The sequence below is a fragment of the Aphis gossypii genome, chromosome 1 (assembly GCF_020184175.1).
Source record: "Aphis gossypii isolate Hap1 chromosome 1, ASM2018417v2, whole genome shotgun sequence".
NCBI lineage: Eukaryota > Metazoa > Arthropoda > Insecta > Hemiptera > Aphididae > Aphis > Aphis gossypii.
The window spans coordinates 28,460,947-28,485,404 of NC_065530.1; the positions used below are offsets into that span (position 1 = coordinate 28,460,947).

Below are 24,458 nucleotides of genomic sequence, written 5' to 3' on the forward strand. Positions count from 1 at the left end.
AATTTATGCTATTACCTTACTCTTGATCGTTGAAGGGCTCTCGAGGTCGTGTATTTAAGAATTTGATCAAGTACATCATCTATAGAATATATGTATACATATTACATTTTAATCACTATTATATAAAATATATCATGCACCTTACCTGACTCGAAGTAGTAGTTTATATCTATGATATAATAAGGTGAGTCATAGGCGTGCGCAGGGGGTATGTAGGGCATGCAGCTGCACCAAAGACCATTTTTCAATATCCCATCCCCCATTGCCCCTCCCCTGTATCCGCATAGTGGCAGCCTTCTACATACCTGGAAAAGAGACCTGCGCACGCCTATGAGGTGAGTGGTGACACAAACACAAATAAAAAACTCTCTGACCACGTGGAATGTGGATTCAAATAAACCAAAGGATGGCCAAGTGGGTAACGCTCTGCTGTACAATAGTAGCCTTAATATTTATTGCAGTAAAAAAAAAAATGTGGAAGGAGTGTGAAATATAATACAAGTTATATGATGTTAATATAAAGAGGCCTACCGGCCACATTTTTCAAAAAAGAAGCCTCAATATAGACTTCGACGCCACTGCTCCTACCTATATGTAAGATCCAATATAGAGGAAGACAAGTACGTCAGTAACGTTAAATTCCTACACGGTAAAAGAAAATTATTTTTAGTTTTATTAGATTAAAATGTAAGATGTATAGGTATCATATGATGTAGCATTGTAACCGATATTAGATTGATAACTTATAAATTAATAAATTATATTATTATAAAGAATGTAATAAGTATATTGTATATTTGTATTGAATTATTTTAATATAATAATATACGCAGTTAAGAAATTTACATACGACATAGTACCTAGGTACTACCTTATTCTATTGTGTAGAAACTAATAAATGCATTTTTTTTTACCTACTAAGTGATAGGTAGTACCATAGTAGGAGACCTAGAGATCTCGTATTCTCATGTAGAAACTTATATTTGCCAAAATAAAATCTTCTATAGAAGATGCCGCCAATTTAAATAACTGCCAACAGGTGTATGTTTCAAGTTTTTACGACTAGTAATTTTTACTTTACAAAAATCTCTAAATTATTTGATACCTAGTAAGTAGTAAATCGTTATTTTACGCGTGAATTTTGGATTTCGTAAAAATGTATAGCGGTACTTAAGATAATATTTTTTTAATTTATCAACTCTCAACTTCTTTTATACTTATTGTAAACCAAATTTATACAAAATCTTGTATTGAATTTTACTCAGTTACACATACATTTTTTTAAAAATTTTTAACTACAAAAAAATTAGCAAATATTAATGATTTTGACGAATTTTGTCAATATTTGAACTTCAAACGCAAAAAATGAAAAAAATTGTGCCTAAGTATGTATAATTTTTGAATCACTATAGGTATAGTAGTATGTAAGACTAACTGAGGAACTTAAAATTAAATTTTCAAGTATTTTGACTAAACACGTAAATAACCACACACGCCCACTATTATCTACATTAGGTCACCAAATCCCTAAGTCGATTCAATATACATAGATATCCGGATCTCTTAAAGCAATTAAAACTATTTTCTTTTAAATAAATCAGAAAAACTCCAAAAAGTTTGAAGGTTACAAACTAATATTAGTAGGTAATATTCCTTTCCTTTATAATATATGTATACTTAATTGTTATTTATGTATTATAGTATATCTGTATATCAAATTTACTCATTGAGTATTATCATTGATTATATTATAAAAATAATAATATAATATAATAAATATTTTTATACAAGAATTAGATTGCATATTAATTACATTTATTTTGGACGAAATGTTTGTATCATATAAAAGATAGGATTTAAATATTTTAAAAGTACTTATTACTTATACAATTATACATTTTAATAGTTAATAAAAACCATTCAATGCTTTCCTAAATTAAGTTATTGTATACAATAATACAAATTCATTACCGCATGTAAATTACAAAATCAATGACTGATAGGTTGAAAGGAGAGAGTTTTATGTTGGTGCTTTTCACTCAATTATTATATTTTGTTAAATTAAACTATTTATCAACTTATTGATTTTTTAAAATTATACTCTCAAATTGTGTGGTTTTCAACACAATAGGTAAAAATAATATAAATATAACTTAATCATACTTACTTTTAAATAATTTCTAAGTTTTGGTGAAAACAAAATAGGTTTGTCGTACTCAGTTTTTAAGTTAGAGACATTAAAATACATTAAAATTATGGGTTCACTAAGCCATAGAACTATATCAAAACTAATAAATTACGAGAGGTCATCATGATGTAATAACTTATTAATTTTTACATACATATATTTTAAGTAATAACAAAACAAAATTTTTTTATCATTTACTTTTTTTAATGTTTAAATGGACACATAAATTTTTAATTCTTTTTTCCAAATCAGAATTCTTTCTTGAAATAATTCAAAGTTAACAAATAAGTCAAAAAGAATTTCTGAAAAGTAGTTAAAACTACTGGAGTGTAATAACTAATAACACAGGGGTACCTCAAAAAATGTTTTCCCACTACTCAACTCAAGAAAACTTTAAATATCTACTGAAATCTTATTAATATATTAAAATACTCAGAATATATTTCTTTCTTTTAATAATACATGATGCTGTTCCAAACGACGGTGGTAAAAAAATAAAAACTTATACTTTATAACCAACTTAACCTAACAGATATTTTAAAAATGACATTTACAAAAACATAGGTAAATTTTGAAATATTGAGTGTTTTATATAAGATGTATCCCTTGGTAAATAGTATTAACTATTAACATAGTAAAATTATATTGATTATAGTAACTCAGGAATCAAGGGTCACACACGAAACTGCGATAAAAAAATTATTTTTCTCTGGATAATATTCATACAAATTATGATACAATAATAATGAAAAAATTTTGACATTGAGGGTGTCGAATGAGTTTTAACTAATAAGTAAATTATAATTAATTCACTACATTATACATACTTACTTTTTGTTTTATGCATAATATATTATATATGTATATATAAATAAAACAAAGTCGGGTTAGTTACATCATTTATAAATTTTAATTCAAGAATGGACCGATTTTGATGATTTCTGATTTTTTGATTTTATCTCTGCCCCGAATAGCAGAATAACTATTAAAGTATCGGAAAAATTCAACAAAAATGTCATATATAATAGTATGCTTCACTGAATAGAATCAACCCAAGTGCAATTCATGCAGCGAAATAGTTTAAAATAGCTGTATCAAAGGAAATGTCTTGCCGCCTCATCCTTGAGAAACTATTTGATTTTTGTAGTTTTATTAAATCTTTATTTTCTTTAAGTATATTATCCTAATGAACTGTTGAATTAAACATTTTGTATTCATTTTATTACGTTAGTTAAAATAAATAATGTTTAGCTAAAAGATCTCAATACATTGATTTAATGTTTATAAACACTGAATTTAAAAAATAATATAGTTGATTGTTAAGAATATTATTCATTACAAGTACATAACATTTTATAAGAATAACGGCCAAGTTACACCAAGAACAATATGGATTATAAAAAGCGGGTAAGTGGGTACCACTCTGCTGTACATTAGGTGCCGTGTAGATCACTATTATAATATATTATAAGTGTTAAATTTGAATCCAATGATAGTTATGATTGTATACAAAAAACGATTCTGAACGAAGATGGTTTGTCAGCCTAGGATATAATTTCCAGTGGATGATGAAAAAGGTGGTTTATGTTTTAATGGCCTGAATAGACCAAAATTTAAGTTCTTTTATAATTATTGTAAGCTTAACTTATAATAAATTTTTAACTCTTAGCTACTTACCCAAATTTTTTATGAATTATACCTACAAAGAAATTTGCAAATATTCATGATTTTGACGAATTTTTGTCAATATTTGAACTTCAAATGCTAATAAAAAAAAATTGTGCCGATGTATTCTTATAATTTTTAATTCACTATAAGAGTAACTTATGAGAAACATTGTATTAAATTTTCAAGTATTTTTATTGGACCAAAGAAATTTATCGAAACTTTAAAAAAATTTTTTCAGAAAAATTGAAAAATTCAGTTGTCTATAAATAGCTCAAAAAAAAAAAAAAAAATCAAAATATTTTGAAAATTAAATCATGTAAAGAAAATGCCAATCTAAATAATTGGTGAAATTTTCAAGTATCTACAACTTATATTTTTTGAATAATAACAAATATTTAAAATCGTTTGAGGATAAATCGTTATTGTTAGGTACAATATTTCGTAAAAAAATTTAAATTCAAACGCACTTAAAATTTTCCCTTTAATGATGCTTCGAGTTTTTTTTATAGATACTTGAAGGAAAACATAGTGTTGTATTTTTAATCCTTAGTTATTAATACAAATTTTTTATGATTTTTCAACTTCAAAATTACTTGCAAATTTTCGCGTTTTCGACAGATTTCGTAAAAATTTGAACTATAAACGGTTATAAAAAAAAAAATTGTGACTTACGATTTTTAATTTTTTTTAGCTTAAGAACAACTTGTAAGAAACCTTGTATTAAATTTTCAAGTTTTTTTGGTAATTCAAAATCTTTTTATCGACACTTTAAAAAAAAAATTCTCATAAAAATTGAAAATTTCTGTGGTAAATAAATAACTCAAAAAAAGTCAAAATATTTTGAAAATTTAGCCATGTATTAATAACAGTAACATAAATATGTGATGAAAATGTTAAGTATTTACAGTGATTAGTTTTTAAGTTATAACCATACAAAAAAATCGATTTGGTCAAAAACTGGTTTTGCGTAAAAATGCCGTTTTTCCGTCACTTTCTTTTTTGTTTTCCTCGATTTTTAGGAAAACTGTTGAAAAATGTTTACTTTTTACCTTTATAATATACCAAGGATATTCACTTTTCCATCGGAAACCACCCCCAAAGTTTGAAATTAAAGCATTATTTCGACTAGTTATGCTGTACACAGACACAAAAAAAAAAATACACATCATTGTAAAATCACTTCGTTCAGAATCTAAAATTGACATAATATAGTTCATGTTAGAATTGTCTATACTAGTAGGTAATTCACCATATTAAATAATATTGTGTGAGTAAAAAATTTTCTCTTGTCTTTAATAATCACATTGTAAAGTAATTGACCACTGTTTAACCATTTAGTATATTATGGAAAAATTTTGTAAGGATATATTGGCCTTTGGGTGTATTAGTACATTTTCTCTTAAACTCATTTTATATTAATGTTTTGGTTTTGAAATATGCATAAACCCAACATAATAATATTGTATTGTGATTAAAAAAATGTAAAATAATATGGTTTATTTAATATAAAATGAGTGATGATAATTAATTCTTAATGTAATATAAGCGATTTATTTTAGAATTGGTAAATTGGTATCACATAGTTAACCCTACCACTCATTTTCAATTGTATGTTTGACATATATCAATAATAACAATAGTAAATTATTGTTAAATAAATAACAATCTAAATATAATTATATTATTAAAAAAGTATGTACAATAGGAAAAGTTTGATAAATTAATGCACATAGTACATAATGAATGAAATGTACAAAAGGAAAAAATACATTTAATACACAGAACTTAGGTAAGTATACATAATTATTATCATTCTGATTATGATTTATAGTTAGAACTCGGAACATAATTTATTTATAGAATTACTCTTTGGATTCTTATGGTTCACAAATTGTGTATGAAACAAGCAGAGCTTGTGCGCATGAAAAGTAGTGTATAGATAGATAAACATAAATTAAGTTTAAACTGTTGATTTTAATTTAAAAAAATATGCGAGAAATGGGAAAATATTTAAATAATATGTTATTAATTACTATAATTCTTATAAAACAATTAAAAAAACTCGTTTAAAGTAAGATCTTTTTAACATTATCAAACTTAATAATAAGTAGTTTATATCTATACACCCTTTTTTTTTGTTATATTATCTTTTCTAAATTAATTAAAATAAATAATGCGACAAAATATTGGACCTGACAGACGTTCATTATTTATCTTATATAATTTCAATGACGGTTAATATTAATGGTGCCAAAGTAACATAATTAGTTAGAAACCAATCTTCAATGTAATATCAGCAAAATTTTTATTTCATTGTTGGTAAACGTCTGAACAAAAATGTACCTTGCCCCTAAATTACTTGATGTTCAAGTAATACATTTAAAATTAAAATAACTCAAATAATGTGTTTTGATATAATACATTGTGTCTGAGTTGAATATTTTTACAGTTTTGATAAAACTATAATTAAAATACATAACAGAATTTTTTTTAATCAAACATACAAATTAATTATATAAATGCAATTACTTCATTATAAGAAGTTGACAGTATACTGCCTACAACTTGTTTTTAACTAATTAAGTCAGACTTTATAGTTATAAATAAAATACCTTTTCTCTTATTACTATTAAATAGATTTGGTATAAATATCAGTATCTACTATACTAAAATTGTAGACTTATTAATCATTAAATTTTAGGTATTTTATATATAAAGAAGAAGTATCTTAACATTGCAAAAATATACAAATAACTCTGATGAACGTCCAAAGGCCAAAATAAAAATGTAATACTTAATAAAAATACTTTAAATCTATAATGGGTCTTAATAGTAGTTTTACATAAAATAAGTATAATTATTTTCTTATTACTGTATACAGAGAACAATGTTTAATTATTTCCAAAGTTGAATTTTGTGACTTAATTGATCTATAATAATAAATATTTTTCTAATAATTTTTAGTTAAAGAATTGGTGGCAACAATTTTATATTAATTTTCATTGTCAATATCTATCAGTCTTAAGTTCTAGATTAATTATTACAAAATTGCTTATCTTCCTTTTTTTTTTTTTTACATAGAATTAATAAATAATAACGCTGAGATCTGATAGAAAACTGCATTAGTAGTTGGGTCCTAAAATCTAAAATAGGGAGTGGTTAGTAACAAATTTTATATTGAAAAAAAAATATATAAAATATAATTATAATGCATTTTTTTATACCACAAATAATTTAAGCAAATTTTCACAGATGGAATATAATTGACCAAGAAAAAAATGGTTTTTGTTGTTTGTCAAAATTAAACCCGTTAATTAAAATTACCAAAAATAAATAAATTAATAATAAATACAACTTTTAACTAAAATAACTTGCATATTGTTAAACCTTAAATAAGTATGTTTCTAAGCAACGCAGACTTTAATTCATCAATTAAATATATAATACTTTGCCTGAAGAAAAATAAATTTATGTATAGAAAATTATGGCATAATTACTAACTATATTACAAAAATATGATATAAGAAACTTTTATGCAATACCTTACAAAAAACTAACTATGTTGTTTCATGTTTGGATATTTATCTTAGTGAAACAAATAATTTAAATACTTTGTTTGACTATTAAATAAAAAAAACAATACAATGTAATAGTTGATTTGAAAATATTGAGGTAGATATATATAATATATTATAGAATACAAGCCTGAAATATGAAGAATCAAATATCATTTCTAATATAATTGTCCCAGGTTAAAACTGTATTACAAATATTAAATAGAACACAAACTTAATGTGTTGTAAAAAAATATAATTCTATTTTGAACATGTTTATGTAATATTTCATAAAAATAGTTAAAACATTAAAAAAACAGAAATTGTACTAAATATGTTTTATGTGGCCTAATCTTCTCTGGGACATTACTAGGAAATTTAATTGTTTAAAATTACACTAAAAATCATTAATTTTGTAAATTAAAAAGTATTGTAAGTAATTCAATTGTTAATTTATCAAAACAAATACTATTATTTTTAATTTCTTTTCTTTATAAAAAAATATTAGAATATCAATAAATTAAAAAGTCATAAGTATAGTAATAGGATTATGACAAAAATGGTGCTAAATTATTCAAAAATCTTTTTTAAATTATGCCTTATATGAGTTATCATTAGATACATGATATATTACTAATATTCAGTTATATAGGTGAATAAATATTTTATTGATACTAAGATTTTCATTATATATTTATTTTAAGATAGTATTAAGGGTGTTACATTTTATGTAAGAAAAAAATTAGACTATATTAGTACTTAGTAAGTACCTGTATTTAAATTAATACAAAAAGTCTGACAGCTATGATTAAAAAAAAAAAACTTCAGAATGATAAATAAAGAATACCATATACCTAACAATTGGAACATAGTTTTGGCCTTTAAGACCCAGAAACAAAATTATAAAAAGTTTGTAAAAAATCAACATAACAAAAAAGAACATGTTTGTGGTCACTTTTGGTAAAGATGACAACTATTTAAATAACAAAAACACTTGCCATAATATATTTAAGTCGTCCTTCCTTCATCTCCTTCACCCATAAATGAATTTTCAGATTTTAATTTTTCTAAAGTTTTAATTTGTTGCTGTAAAAATAACACCCTGAAAACCAAATTGAATAATAGATATAAAGAACCAACTTAAATACAGGTTTTTAATAAAATTTTAAAATTTACTTGTGTTCTAATAAAGATGCTTGCACTTCAGTCAAACGAACAATAGACCTTGCATATTTGAGTTCTGCAGATACCCGTGAACAGTGTACACTACCTAATATATGGGCTTCTTCATTTAATTTTTGTGCCTAAAATGAAATATCCAGCTATTAAAACATGGAATTTGATTTGACATTGAATGAATGCATTTAATAATATTACCTGTTTTGCTAAAATATCAGCTGGCCAGGTTTTAACGTGTGATGTTAAATCGTCCCGTACCAAGTTTGACACAACTGGAGATGTTGTCGTTCCAAGCTGTCTGTAACTCATTACATTGTTGACTTGGGCAACTTGTTCTGCATGGCTTGTTACAGGACTCCCTATTATTATTAATTTAATTTAAATTCAAGTCAAATAAATAATTGTTAAGTTTTGTTTAATTAATATTTTATGTACATTTTTATAGATAAAATTGTTATAAATGTCCACTATCTATACTTATTAGTCTGAGAAGAGCAAAGAACCTATTATCTAAATGATTAAATAAAATATATATACATAATATTGATTATCAAAAAGTCAATAAATATGTAAGTTGAAATAAATTGAAAATATAATATTAATATGGTAATAAAGGACGATCTTACAATGTCCGGTTAAGACTAGCCGGTAGAATTCTATCGGTTAACATGCAATAAATTCTTCTGGTTAGCGTTATCAGGCGCTAACTGAACATTGTAAGAACGGCCTTAAAGGTAATTTATAATATTGGTGTCTAATATTATGCATCTCTATTACTTTGCTACCTCTATGGTAGTGATTTTAAGCCTACTAACTTACATTTGGTTGGACAGATTAGTAGGTATACCATTGTTTAAACCCATTCGAAATTCACAAATCAAGCCTTCTTTTTTATTATTTTCTACTTATTTTATCAGGTTCTCCCTCATCTATTTATTGTTGTCCTGGGGGTAATTTCTTCTCAAATGGTTGTTTGCTGTCTTTTTCTGATAATTTTAATCTTGCAGATTAGATGTTTAATTTCCTCAATTTCTGATGCATACTTAATAATAATTTGAAAAAATTAGAATTCTTTTTTGTAACATATTCCATTTACTCTTTTATTTTTTCAGTAGCAGACAATTTTCTATGCAGTGCATCTTTATAAAATGTATAAATCCTTTATCTTCAGATATAGCAATGATCATAAATACTAAATATATACTATATAGCAGGGGTGGATAACTTGTGGCTCTTAGCATAGTCAGATATGACTGGCGTCTTATTTATAAAATCAAAATTTACTTACTATTGATATGGATTTTAATATTTTTACAGTAAGCATTTATAAACATTTAGGTTTGTATTTGTCCATGTGGCTGGCGAACACATTTATGTTTGACCACTCTAGGTATATAATATTTATAATCAATGGTCAATGGTTATAGATATTTACTTAATAAAATTCAGAAACTAGAGTCTGTGTTAAATGTACTGGCAGTTGGTGACTTCGCCCCCTAATATCACTGTACAATCATAAAATTAAATTTTAAGTAACGTTCACACTCAAATAAGTACGCGATTTCTAAAACATTTTATTTTTTTAGTCGTCAATGCTGATAGTATTTAACGTGTTAAGTGAAACTTATAGAAAACTCGGCAAATTCATTATGTTTACTCAGATATTTTTTAATATTGCGTCAAATAAATGTGTGGTACCAGGTGTTGTACGCCTCACAGTTGGGTGGAGTCACCAACCGCTAGTATGTTTGACACAGACTCTTACTGTATTATATCCTGTTATCAAATTAATTATTTTCTAAATTAAGAATTTTTAGTTGATTTATAACTAATTCTATGTTACATAATGTTATTTAAATTAAAGTATAATTAAATGCTACTCATATCACTGTTATAATATTATTGTACATAGTATTATAATTAGGTAGTTATAAATAAATTTAGAAGGGCTACTGTGTTGTCAGCACCACAGATGTGATCAATATCTTTTTGTCGTCACTTCCAGTCACTTATTTTTTAATACCAATGAACTGAACTGACTTAACAACATTCGATTTCATGTTAATATTATTAAGGTTAGAACAATATATTAAATAAACAAATTAATAGAATTCTACTAAATTTTTAAAGTCAGCACAAAATTAATATCTTTAATTAGAAGCTGAGTATAAAGACTTATTTATTGATTGAATTTAGATAGAAAAAATGTTATGACAAAACTTTGAAAAAGTTGAAAATATATTAAACATATGAAAAAAATAAAGACTAGTCTAAAATTATTTTCTCTCATGTAAAAACTTGCTTAATAAAATTGAGATAAAATAATGTTTACAAATTAATAATTATATCATAACAATTACCAATATTCAAGTATTGAGAAAAATAATATTCAACAGTAATTAAATATTAAATTCTATTAATTGCCAGTCCTAAACCACGTTTAAGTATAAGAGTTTTTTTTTTATTGTAGTATATTAAAAATATTGTTTAAAATTATTATTACAGCGAATTTAAGTATTGTAAAACCAGTTCATAGGTATAAAATAAAAGATAATACAGTTGTTTCCAGATAAATTGAGACGGCGGTGGCGGCGCAATAACATTAAACCAAGGGTTCTCTATATTTCAATGTTACTACCGAAAATATATTAATATATATAAATTTATTTTTATCCATAGATAGATTATAATAATTTATACATAGATTTTACACACCGCAACTAGTTTGGAATACACCTACTGAAAAGCGCTGCCGCCTCAATTTATCTGGCAACGACTGTACAAAGTACCACCAAAAAGTTATTGAAGGTTTCTGTGCCGGAATCAGTACAATGAACTTTTTATTCTGAATTTGTTTTCACTAAATTAGGTCATTTAGTACATGATTTTCCTTATCTGGAACATACTTATTCCTGTATATGATTTTGGACAATAATACCATCTATGTGATTTAAGACCACTTATTTAATATGATGAAACGACGAGACAATATTTTGAATACAGGATGATTAATTCTGTACTTTTGTTACTATGTGCACACATAGTTATTATTATATTCTGATTGACAGAATCAAATCTGAATTATATCCACTTTTCTAATTTGCATTATTAAAAAAATGCAAACTTGGAGTTTCACATGAAAGATGGTTGGTTTTTAACTGTTCAATGATTTACTTGATCTCCATCATCATTTATATATTGATATCCCAATTTAGTACGATAGCTCTTGACATTGGTGATAATAATTTTTGCTAATGAATTTATGATTCAAGTTATCAGTTGCGCAGAAAGTAAATTGATACAACCAAAAGTTCAATTTACTTATTTCATTCCTCCAGTAATAGCTAAACTAATGACTTAAAATCCAGGGTTAGTCAAAATAGAACTTCCATATTTATTATGGGATATTTCAATGATCAATGTCATTGAATTTCGGGCCATTTTAATTGTTTCTTATGTTCTTTCTGGATACATTTATTATCATATGGTGTTTCTTTCACATATGTTTGATATAAATATTTCCGTGTCATCAACCAAACATTAAATATTAATTGATATTAGGGCTTATATATAACAAAAATAATAATAAATATGGTCCAAGAAATTTTAAAGAATACAAATAATGTATTTTTGAAAATATATTTTAAGCAGAATATCTTTATTTTACATTAAGCTTCAAAAAAAATTAATAACTTTAATTTTCATAACTGTAATTTCTAATTATTTCCGTTACTATTAAAAATGAAAAAAGGAATGAATGAATTATTTAATTAAATAATTACCTTTAACTTCTTGGATATTATTAGTTTCTGTGCTTGCAGGAGTGGGTGGACTTCTTTCAGTAACATTATTAGAGGTTGATGAATCAACTAAATTCTGAGTTATATTTGATAATGGCGGTGTGGTTGATCCAACATCAACATTTGTTCTTTCACATGGTTCACTATTAACTTCAGTTCCTTTTACCTAAATGTAGACAAATTTGGTTCATATAAACATATATTAAATTATTTATTTAAAAAATAAATGTATGCAGAAAACATACTTGTGATTGAGGAGTAGAAGAACTGTGCCTTTCTGCAGGTATATTTGATAGCTGAAAAGACTTTTCTGAAGTAGGAGTGCTGTCGCCACTACATAATTCCATATCTTGTGTTTGAGATGAATCACCTAATATCATAATAAATGTATTCTGTTAATATCACAATCATTTTGTCAAAAATATTTTGATGGTAACGCATAGGTTCATGAATTATATTCATTTTCAACTTACACGAATTTATTATTGTTGGTCCATCCTGTTCCAGCCTATCTACATTACACTCAGACACATGATGAGATTGCGAGACATTAATTGGAAGATTATTACTTCGCATTTGATTCCAATAAGCATCTTTTTGATGGTGAGTTGGTCTACTTGTACAATTAACTTGTTGTTGAGAGGATTGCTGTGAAACTTTGCTCACATGATTGCTCATTGATGATGATCTCATCATAGAATTATTGGAATGTTTGTCTGTACAAAAATATGTTAAAATTAAATATAACACTAATGTTGATAGTTGTAAGTTAGAAATATTATTACAAACCATGGTGGTATTGTGTTCGAGAAGGTTGAGATGCTGGATAAGCTTCTAACCATTCTCTTGGCTGATCCCATTGAGATACTTCAGTTTTACAATTATAATAGTATTTTTTGCCTGAAGAACTTGTATGTTCAGACCAATCGCCAACTTTAGTGACAGTTGAACTTCCGCCAGACCTGGATTCGCGGTTATTACTACTACTGCTGCTACTCTATACATACATAAATATAAAACTAAAACAAAACTATATATATAAGTTAATTAATCTAAGAATCAGTAACATATTATATTAGACCTGGGCAGTAAATTTTGGAGAGCATTTTGATATATGGTACCTAGGTCATTTGGGTGATAAAAATAAATACCTTGCCTAGGGCACGAAATTCCTAAATACATGTCTGCTGAGAATGCGAAAAGTTAAATTGAATTAAAATATTACCCCAAACATTTTTTGATTTAAAGAATTATGTCATAATCAAATCATCATTATAAAATAAAGAATATGCATACACACAGGAATATATATAAATATGAATATATCATGTATAATTGTTATACTATGATGTATATGTATGAATATAAATTATAAAGACAATGACATTGGTTGTCAATTAAATACAAGTAAACGAAACAAAATAATGATTGATAAATTATAATCATTTTAAAATAAATAATAATAAATAGTAAAACCTCGTAGTAGATACAATTAATTTTCTGCAATTTTTAAGCAACCTAACATAATTCTAGGAAATTAGTAGTTGAGTTTCATAAAAGAACTATTGCAAACTTTTTTCATACAATGTAAATATACCGTGTGTCCCAAGAAACAGGGTACACTTTATCACTCATTACCCTTTTAATATTTTTCAATTCTGTTTGCGGGACATTGAATTAGACTTATAGATCATACATTTCTATGATTTAAAAGTTTTTTAACTTAAGTATTTTACGCATGCGCATCAAACCTTTATTTTTTTTCAATGGCAACCCCTATTTTAAATCTCATTTTTGGATTGTTCTATTTTTTTTAAGTAATTTTGATGTATCAACTTGTATTGTTTTTAATAATTCATAAATAGTAAATAATTTATTACTTTAATAATAATTATGATTACCTACATTACGGTGTTAAGAAGAAAATAATATTTACAATTAAAAAAAAAAAAAAAAAATCAAATTTAATAAGATTTTTTTTAAATTATATTTTTAGCTCTAATTTAGCCAATTTTGAGTTTACAATACAAGTTGATACATCAAAATTACTTAAAAAAAATAGAACAATCCAAAAATGATATTTAAAATAGAGGTTGCCATTGAAAAAAAATAAAGTTTTGATGCGCATGCGTAAAATACTTAAGTTAAAAAATTTTTAAATCAAAGAAATGTATGATCTATAAGTCTAATTTAATGTCCCGCAAACAGAATTGAAAAATATTAAAAGGGTAATGAGTGATAAAGTGTACCCTGTTTCTTGGGACACACGGTATATTGGTAAATTTTTTTTTTTTGGTTAATATATAATAAATGAGGATAAAATAATATTTACCTGACAAGAGCTATGAACAACTTTTCGTTGACCAGATTCCCTAGAATCTCTAGAATCCCTAGAATTTGACCACTTCACAGAATGAACAACCATTTTCTAAAAGATAAAATAGTGTTAAAAAAAATTAAATATATAACATATACTAAAAACAATGATTTACTTCCGGACTAATCCGATCGTGGTTCGTTCTATATTCATCTCTACTTCTTCTATCTTTTGGTGACCTACTATAATCTGAAAAATAAATAGATTTTATTAATTGAATACCGTCTATTGAGTTATATCCCCAATAAAGTAGATATTATATAAAATATAAAAATTGTATAATATAAATAATATAATAATCAAAATAGTTTAAAGCAATATATTGAAATATAATTATTGTTTACTACCATCAAGTTGCAATATTAATACTATTTAAGACTCTAAATTTTTACTCAATATGTAAATTTAAATTTAACAATTGAGAATATATTAATTGTTACTTTTTACAATAAAAATAGATATTTGATAAATAATGTTTTCGTTACTTTTAAAGAAGAATACATAATTTAACCTATTACCTAGTATTTAATAAATAGAATGAGTACTATTACATATATTCTAAAAGTCTCAGTTCTGAAATTAGCAAAATTAAGTTCAGTAGACCACTTAAGAAGATATCATACCCACATATACTCTTACACATGTACGACATAGACGAAACGTGTTTACACAGTCTGAGTAGAACTCACTTAATTTTGGTTAGGTTAGGTTAGATTAGATTTAGGATTAGGTAGTATAGTGACAATAATTCTGAGGACAAGACGCTGCAGTTTTTTTTAAATTTAAATTTTGAAAAGTTAAAGGTCGTTTAAAAATGTTGACATTTTCTTTATTTCTAAATAATATATTAGAAATAATGAAAAAAAAAACGTTTACAACGTTCTGTCTATGTGGTATGTGTATAAGATGGAGACAACACATGCAGGTATGACGTCTTCTTAAATATAGAAAAATTGAAAGATTTGAATATTTATAGAATCCTATAAATTATTTTATACACTAGTATCTTCATAAAATTAAAAAAGGTTAGGATTTTACAATAAAAAAGACATGTGAACCATTTCTTTTCACATGTATATTAAAGTAACCAACAGATATGATTAGGTTAGGCACATAATACATAGGTATTAGTAAATATAAAAAGAAAGCTGACTGATCGATTTATATACACACAGCTCAAACCACTGGACGGATAGAGCTGAAATTTAGAGTAAAAATATTTATCATGCCATAAATATCATTATTAACACATTTTAAGAAATTCAGCTTCTAAGGGTGTTAAAAAAGGTAAATAAATGTAAAAATGATAAACATTACTACTTTGATCAAATTTTTAAAAAATGGGATGTTCAAAAATTTATTCCGATTATAAAAATACCAATGTATACCATATTATGTACCTATTAGCACCATAATATTATACTTTAGTATGCTGTGTTATGGTTTTTAATAAATTCAATCAATTGTTTATAATAGAAAAACACAAGTGAAATAAGTTGGAATTATGTTGGTCATGAAATTGGTAGAGCACAAATACGATATGATAGAATTATGTTGGTTATCACATAATACATAATATATTATAGTCAGTAGGTATATGGACAATAATTCTAGTTGATATGAAAAATAAAATTGACTATATACATGATAGCAGATCATATTTTACATTTAATACATGCCAACAGTGTGTAATTCAACTAGTTTGATATAAATTTTAAACTAGAAATTCCATATACTTAAAATGAATTTAAATTTTTAACAAAGTCTATCCAACAAACAAATTTTTAATTCTATTGTTAGAATCTGTATTAATTTATGTTAATTTCAATAAGAAAAAAAAAAATGAGAATTTATTAAAATATATTATTCATAAATTACTGATATATCTACTTTTATAAATTACAAATAAGAAAAACAAGAAAGTAGTTTGTTTGTAACCATTCTGAAGTATTATCATTACATTTAATGATGTTTGGCTAGAGCGTATCAATGTGTCAAACAGTAGAACAGCAGAGAAGTTTCACTTTTAGTGTATACATCAATCATGTCTAGACATGATTAGAATAAAAAAAATCAGAAATACAGAGTAGAAGGTGTAGAAAAACTAAATCTGAAGTTTTAATAATGTTAATAATAAAGATGACCAGTACTGGAATTATTAACTGGATTATAATAATAACAGGAGTTCTAAATCATCCACTAAAAATATATGTTTTATTATTTAGAATAAATATGTATTTAATGATAACACTTACCAGAATATTTATCACTATTCCTAGATTTATAGTCTCGAGAATCTCTCTCCTTATCTCTGTGACTTTTTTGAGAATGATATGAACTTTTGCTAGAGTAAGATCGATCTCGCGATGGACTTCCTCGGCCAGGACTTGGATACGAGGTACCATTTCCCCTAACACTGCCATACTTTTGATCACTACTAGAATTTTTTGAAACTAAATATTTGGAATTCTGAAAAATAAATTTATATTATATGAAGAGAATGTTATGTATAATTTTTAACTAATTCTAATAATAATTAACAGAGGAGTATAAGTTAAAGCCAACTTTATACAAGACAAGTATTTGGTAGTGAAACTTATTTGCTCTATAGTTTAACATGCATTCTATTTATTGAACTGTTGCTAGTCCGTCTCCCCCAACAAAAATAAAATAAATAAATAAAATGTACAGTTATAATTTATTACTTGCTACTCAGTGGCTTAAATATGCTAAAAAGAATACATCATAGAAATTGGAATAGCAACTTATCCCATTGAATAGACAATTATTAGCAAGTAAAATTAATATATTTTTAGTTTAGGTTGGTCGACCACTTGGCCAAAATCTAGTATTATTTAAACTTGGGTTTAATGATTGTTGGACAAAACATGTTATACAAACCTATGAACCCCATCAATTTAAATACAAAATTATCTTATTAAGTTCTAAAAACTTTCAAGCTTTGAATAGCTTTTTAAGGAGACTGTCAGTAATCGCCTGAAATGGATTTAATACAAGATAGGAATTTCATTAGATAAAGAGATTTCCACACCAATAGATTCTAATAATTTATCATTTTAAATAAAAATAAAAAAATTGATTTTGTCATTTTTAAAATACCTACTGTGTAAGTTGAACTTAAAGACTAAATTAAATTTATATCTTACATTTCAAAAAAGATAATTAATTATATGATTAGAATAAAATAATGCTTTTATATGCAGACATTGTTTAAAAATCGTCAAAAGGTTAGGTTAAAAGATAAACTTAAATATTTTTAAAAATTGACAAATGAACAAAATTTGGGAGTTAATTTTAGACGCTGAAAAGAAAGTATTACTAAGTAAAAATATGATTTTAATCATTACATTAAAATATAGGTAGTTTTTTAAAAAAAATATATAAGGTAACAATACGATCAACTTATTGTAAAATTTGTATGTTATTGATTATTAAATTAATAAATAAATAAGATATTACTTGTTTATAATAAAGCATATATTATGTCTTACAAATAAAACCGTTAACATTACAATTTTATGCTTTTAATTTAGTCATTCTTGGGAAAATTTACTTTGGAGGTTGTACGTTGGATTAAGCACAAAGTAAGTGTTAAGTTTTAATTTACCAATTATTTTATATTTAAAACTAATATTTAATGTAATTACGTTATTCTAACTCAAATATTAGTAATCAAAAGGCTAAAATATGTATAAATATTGTTAAATTGCTGATCTTATTTATTTTAGATGTTTAGATTCAATAAATTAGATATAAATAGTAATTATTTTACATTACACTCAAAATGATGGCAGATTACTGATTAATTAGAATGATGAGATTATTGAGAACAGATTTAAGGTACATCACGAAGGAACCAATATTTTGAAGGACATAATATTGTGTACCTATCAATAAAATAATCACAAAACCCAATAATGTTTACCTGATACTGATGGGACGGGTTTTTGTCATAATACCTGAAAATAAAATAGCTTAACATTAATAATATTATCGATATTTAAATAACTTGAAATTACGTTATTCGCGTAATTTAGTAAGTAGGCCTTACCCATCACTAATCCTTTGAAGTTTCCTCGCATGCATTACCATCAATGCCGATTATCTGTGGAAATTCACCAGCCGGCAATGGAATTATAATGTTAACGACAAGTTTAGGTAGACGTGTACGTGGTTCTAGAGCTCAAACAAACGTAAAAAATATTTAAACGTAACCGGACGCCATCAAATGAGACCAACAGTAAAATGTAATAAAATGGAGTGAAAAGGAAAAAAAACATTTAGACGGGGTGAAGATGCTGTCAGGAGTGTGGAAGGGGCTTGTCATCCATCGGAAAGATACGCACTGCCATTGGTCATTTCAAATATCAGCTGGCATTTATAAACAGTGCAAACATTGAAAAGTGAAATAATTAGAAAATTTAATTATAATTAAATTAATTTAAATTTTTGACTAAATAAAGGAATTATTTAAATAATACAGAAATTATTTTTTTGAACCATTTCCGAAAGTAAAATTAAAATTCTACCAAAACTGTTTTATGTTTATTTTTGTTCAGTTTGCAGCCGTGGTATATTCGTATAATAATTTTGTTTATGCAAAATTCGTCCTTGAAATTACAGTCATCACTAATTTGATTAAAAAAGTAAATAAATATTACCTAAATCTCCTTTCAATGAATTTAGAAAGTTATCTATGGTATTAAGTATTAACTATTAATTGTTTTAGCTATTTTGTGTATTGGCACCATAGAATATTACTTTATGATTAGCACTAAATTAACTATCTACTGTATTTTTTATAGATACACAAATACGAATGTACTATTATTATTTAAACAATGGTAGATGTACCCGTTCAAGAAATGATCAAAAATACATTTACATGGAACAACAAGAATGGCTACAAATCTGGCAAAACGTAAATTTTTCTATTATATTATAATACAATAAAATCTGAGTACTTGAATAATATATATTAATTTAACTCTTGTTTTTATTTTATTAGCTATAATTTATTTAACTATTTTACAAGCGTTGAAGATTCACACTCAAAGTATCTTCATTATCAAATTACCAAACCTTTGTCTGTTCAAGTAAGACCCATACTCAGCTCATTTATTACCACTTACTTTAAATTAGATTATATTATATTAATAAAAAAAAATTTTAATGTTACATAACATGACTAATTAAATTCCATATTTTTAAAACCAATTCAAAATTATTTTTAATAAAAAAAAATTTATCTTTTTAAATAATTATGACATTACTGTAACCACTTGATTTTTTATCTCCAACATTCCTATTTCATATAACTTTGATGAACTTCATTTAATACTTCAAGATAAACATCTTAGCATCAATCTTCTGTAACTTAAAACCTCAGTTGCCTAATTTTATGATTTACCCTTGTTGCTTTAATTTCCGATAATAAAGTTAACTGTAATAACATTATTTTATTTTTAATATTTGATTATTCTTGTGTGTTTTTAATTATTTTAGACTCAACATGATTCTCCATCTAAAAGTGAATCTTCTCAACCATTTTATCATATTCATCAGGTAATTAACTTATTTTTCAAATTTCCAAAAATTACAGCGTTCAATAAAGTAAAGTGCTTCTTTTATTAGTAATTGACAAATTGGCTTATGTTATATTCTGTAGGATTTTATTGAATACAAATATTTTATTATTATATTAGAATTGGATTATTTTTAATTATTACATTGTGAGTCAAAATAATTGACTAAAAACTAATTATTACCTAAAAAAAAAGTGTATCGAATTTATAATAAACTAATAATAATTTATTATAGGATTCAATTATTACACAGAAGCCAAGTCCAACACCAGTTAGATTTAGCCCACGTATGGGTTCTAATGCTATTAATTATGCACGTTCCAGTGCTACAAATCGGATATCAATCACACCCAATATGTCACCAATCAGCTTCACTAATGTTGATCAGTCAATATCAAAAATTAGTGCAATGTTTCCTACTGCATCTGAATCCCACATTAAATCATTATTAAATAAGTAATATACCTAATATTTTTATTATATACTTTTTTTTTTTAATATTTATAAAAATTGTTTTAGATATCATAACAGAGAAGCAGTTGTTATTAGTGCTTTGCAAGTAGAAAAGCATCCAATTGCTACACCTGGACCATATACACCACCATCAAATAGTCGTCATTATATGTTACAAGCTAATCCTTCACCCATGGCTAGTCCATTACCTAAACCAGCTCATTATTCTCCAAAAATGAAATTAAGGTATTTTTTTTACATAATATATTTAATTTTAAGGAGTTATGTAAATTAATAGACCCTTTTTTTTTAATAAAAAAAAAACATTGCAAGTATTCAAACAATAATAAATAATGATTATCATTATATAAGTCTAAATGTTTTAATACTGATTACTTTAATATTTAACTTAATTTAAATTCTTGAGACATTTTAATTCAGTGGCGGCTTGAACCTGTATAAGACTTAGGCAAAGCCCCAGTCAAAATTTAGTTTGGGTGATCATCATTAATAATATTGAATTTGTTTGAAATAACTATACCTAACTTATTATTTATCCTGTTATACTTTAATTTCTTTTAATCTGTATTATGAGTTTATAATAAATATTAATGCATTACAATATTAAAGTATAAATACTGATTTTTTATTTAGTAAAATATTAAATTTGTGCAGCATTCGCTGGGTAGGTGATATATTTTAGGCTTGCCCTGGTCAAATAAAATTGTCAAACCGCCATTGTTTTAATTAATATTAAATTTAACTACCTATTTACCTCTATTGATAAATGTTTAATATTGTTTGATTTAAAAATATATTATTTGATAAAACATATCTAAATATTTATATATTATATATTTATTATTATGTAATTGTTTTGTTATTTGACTGTAGATATTGGAAAATTGTAGAAATTGAAAATTATCTTAAAAGATTATCCATTTAAATTATCTTTTGTTTTTAAAGTATAAAATCATTTTTCAACAGATAAATATAATAGTTGATGACCATAGATACAAATTTTCTGTGTATATATATATATATATGTCTGTGAATGTTTGTGTGAGGCTTAAATTTAAATGTTTTGCCATTATTTTTTTTTTCATTTATTTTATTTTTTTTTTTAGCATGAACTTTATTTTTTGATGTTTCAGTATATGTAGTTAAATTGAATTGATAATTGAATTGTCTAATAGACAATAGAAAATATTTTTTGTGGGCAAAATTTTACATTGATGGATTTATTTTATAGCATGATTTGGTAAGTATTTGTTTATTTATTATTTTTTTTTTTTTTTTTTTGGAAAATTGATTAAACAAAACATACATATATATATATATATTTATTTTTAATTCAAATGTGTTTGTAATTTATATAGATATTTGAAAAGTGTATTTCCAGTTGTAGAAGAAACGGTACTTTTGGATACATTATGTAGCTCTGATAATAATGTTAATCAAGCAACAAAAACATTATTAACTATGGGATTTAATAAAAGACATACCATTAAAAACAATGTGTCTAAACTGCCTAGAGTTACATTAACTAACAGTGAAAATGATTATGAAGAAGATGATATGTTTTGGTTACGAAGAAAAACCTGTGATAATTATGATAAAACTAAATCTACTTGTTCATCTTGGCCAATTTCTTCTGTTGTGTCAACTCCAATCAAAAAAATAAATACTGATGAACAGATAAAAAGTAAAAAAAAAATAAATAACTATCATATTCGGTTAGGTTAAATACAGAAATTATATTAATAATAATCTTCATTTTTACAGTAAAACAAAGATTGCAAGATAAATTTGATGATCAAGAAGAAAAAATTATAATTTTTGCTTTAGAAAGTACAGATTATAATGAATTATTAGCAGATCAAATTCTTAAAAATCATTTAGATAATGAATTTAAAGCGAAGGATGAAAACAATGGGTAATATAACTAAAAGAAAATAATTTAATAAGACAAATTGTACAAGTTAAAATCATTTTATTACATTGTTCTATTTACTTATAAATCATAATAAAAATTTAATATTATTTTAACTTATTAATATAGTAAACTCAAAAGGGAAAATTCTAATAACAAAGCAACTGGTAACTGTACCATAACAACCATAAGTAACTCAAAAACTGAATCAAGAAATTCATTCTGGTAAGAAAACATTTGTTATTTAATTAAAAAAGGTTTACATATTTATTGAGTTATAGTTCGCGACACCAAAACGTGTGGATGACCGCACCATGTCGTGTGTTGATTTTTCTAAAATCTAGTGGGCCTCAGGTTTAATATTTGATCTCTATTACAAGTGTGTGCCTCTGGCGCGACAGGTACTATTTATTTTTGAACAGTTTAGACACCAACGAGAAATGGCCACTAGGCGCACGGTAGTCATCCGCATGGTTTTGTGTCGCTTACTATAGATACTATGTATATTGTAGACACTTGTTGACTGAAGTCATATGGTTTTTGAACTATATAAGAAATTAGAAATATATTAGTCTTCTATTATTAAATTATTTTAAATTCCTAGAAAATAATAGTTTTACACTTAATTGCAGTTATTTTTTTTTATTGTTAACCTTGTATTAATGTTATTAGTTCTTAGAGATTGATTCTCATTTATGGTAGTATACATATTTTTATTTGTTAATTCTGTATTATGTGTCATACTTGTTGATTATTATTTTAACTAAATAAAAATAATTGAGGAAATAAGTTAAATATTTCTAAAAAACAAAAGTTATAAACAAATATATAGAAGTCACAATTAAAATATTAAATACAAAAAATACTTATTATTTCCTTTTTTTTTTTTTTGTATTCTTTAACATGTAATTAAATTTATATTTTATTTTATTTTTTTAATGTTAAAAATGTTTTTATCGGTTTAGCGAAATAAATTCTGAGAACCAGAAAGCTATAGAAAATGGTACACAAATAAGTTTGGCAAAAGGTCCCAATAAAGATTTGTTGAGGTAAATTTATTACTAAATCATTAATATTCATTTCTTAGTAATACATTTTTCTTACAGCAAAAAAGTCTCATCTAAGTGTGAGACATATGAAAAAAATAGAGTGAAACCCAAAGGTCCAAACAAATCATTGTTGAGTAAAATTCATTCTCTAGCAAAAGGACCAAATATTGAGTTGAAAAAAGGACCATCTAAAGGATTAGCAAAGGGTAGTATTTTCCATCGGCTATTCAAAAAATAATTTTGTTACATTTTATTTTTAATAAAGTAAATTATTTCTATACTTAAGATTCTTTGAGTGTATAGTTGTAAAAAATTAAAATTATGACTTATTTTGACTACTGTAATCTAAATGTTGTTACTTATAGTATAAAATTAGTAGATTGTTTTTATTATATTAATTTTTGTATTCTCTTAATTAGAAATTTTTATTCAGTCAGAAATCTTTTTCATAATTTGTATAATACTTTGGGTTTTTTTTTTAGTAAATTATATCAATAGTTCTATACTAAATAATTAATGTTAAAAATAGAAATAACATTTAATCTAGAAATATGGTGTTAAATTTATTTTATAAAATTAAACTACCTATTTAGGTATGCAACGTTTCTATGTATAATATATTTTAGACAACATTCTCATCTTAAAATGGAA

General features: G+C 24.9%; 2 protein-coding genes across 5 annotated transcripts; one reads left to right on the forward strand and one right to left on the reverse strand.

Moving 5' to 3' along the window:
- Nucleotides 1-5,605: 5,605 nt before the first annotated feature.
- Nucleotides 5,606-19,085, reverse strand: LOC114124580 (WW domain-containing adapter protein with coiled-coil). Of its 2 annotated transcripts, XM_027987872.2 has the most exons (13): nt 18,839-19,085; nt 18,713-18,746; nt 17,022-17,235; nt 14,882-14,955; nt 14,722-14,817; nt 13,179-13,386; nt 12,863-13,105; nt 12,635-12,759; nt 12,372-12,555; nt 8,788-8,948; nt 8,587-8,714; nt 8,409-8,512; nt 5,606-6,999 (listed from the first exon to the last, which is right to left on the reverse strand). In XM_027987872.2, the coding sequence occupies exons 1-12, from the start codon at nt 18,877-18,879 to the stop codon at nt 8,419-8,421; spliced, it is 1,602 nt and encodes a 533-aa protein (XP_027843673.1). In that variant the 5' UTR covers nt 18,880-19,085; the 3' UTR covers nt 5,606-6,999; nt 8,409-8,418. The 2 variants fall into 2 exon arrangements, with proteins under 2 accessions (XP_027843673.1, XP_050066663.1); XM_050210706.1 differs by lacking the exon at nt 5,606-6,999 and having other exon boundaries at nt 8,163-8,512.
- A 218-nt stretch (nt 19,086-19,303) lies between these two features.
- On the forward strand, nt 19,304-24,357 carry LOC114124596 (uncharacterized). Of its 3 annotated transcripts, none has more exons than XM_027987895.2 (11): nt 19,304-19,433; nt 19,593-19,708; nt 19,796-19,883; nt 20,293-20,352; nt 20,608-20,828; nt 20,892-21,071; nt 22,205-22,530; nt 22,611-22,761; nt 22,888-22,983; nt 23,724-23,807; nt 23,865-24,357. In XM_027987895.2, the coding sequence occupies exons 2-11, from the start codon at nt 19,629-19,631 to the stop codon at nt 24,043-24,045; spliced, it is 1,467 nt and encodes a 488-aa protein (XP_027843696.2). In that variant the 5' UTR covers nt 19,304-19,433; nt 19,593-19,628; the 3' UTR covers nt 24,046-24,357. The 3 variants fall into 3 exon arrangements, with proteins under 3 accessions (XP_027843696.2, XP_027843695.2, XP_027843697.2); XM_027987894.2 differs by having other exon boundaries at nt 19,368-19,486; XM_027987896.2 differs by lacking the exon at nt 19,304-19,433 and having other exon boundaries at nt 19,441-19,708.
- Nucleotides 24,358-24,458: the final 101 nt, after the last annotated feature.

Excerpts from the sequence above, each read along its gene's own strand:
- LOC114124580 (XM_027987872.2), bottom strand. The coding sequence starts at position 18,879 with ATGGTAATGCATGCGAGGAAACTTCAAAGGATTAGTGATGG. Across the intron at positions 14,818-14,881 it reads ACGATCGGATTAGTCCGGAA|AAAATGGTTGTTCATTCTGT; the intron begins GTAAATCATTGT and ends TTTATCTTTTAG. Across the intron at positions 8,715-8,787 it reads CTGATATTTTAGCAAAACAG|GCACAAAAATTAAATGAAGA; the intron begins GTAATATTATTA and ends ATTTCATTTTAG.
- LOC114124596 (XM_027987895.2), top strand. The coding sequence starts at position 19,629 with ATGGTAGATGTACCCGTTCAAGAAATGATCAAAAATACATTTACATGG. Across the intron at positions 20,353-20,607 it reads CATTTTATCATATTCATCAG|GATTCAATTATTACACAGAA; the intron begins GTAATTAACTTA and ends AATTTATTATAG. Across the intron at positions 23,808-23,864 it reads CCCAATAAAGATTTGTTGAG|CAAAAAAGTCTCATCTAAGT; the intron begins GTAAATTTATTA and ends TTTTTCTTACAG.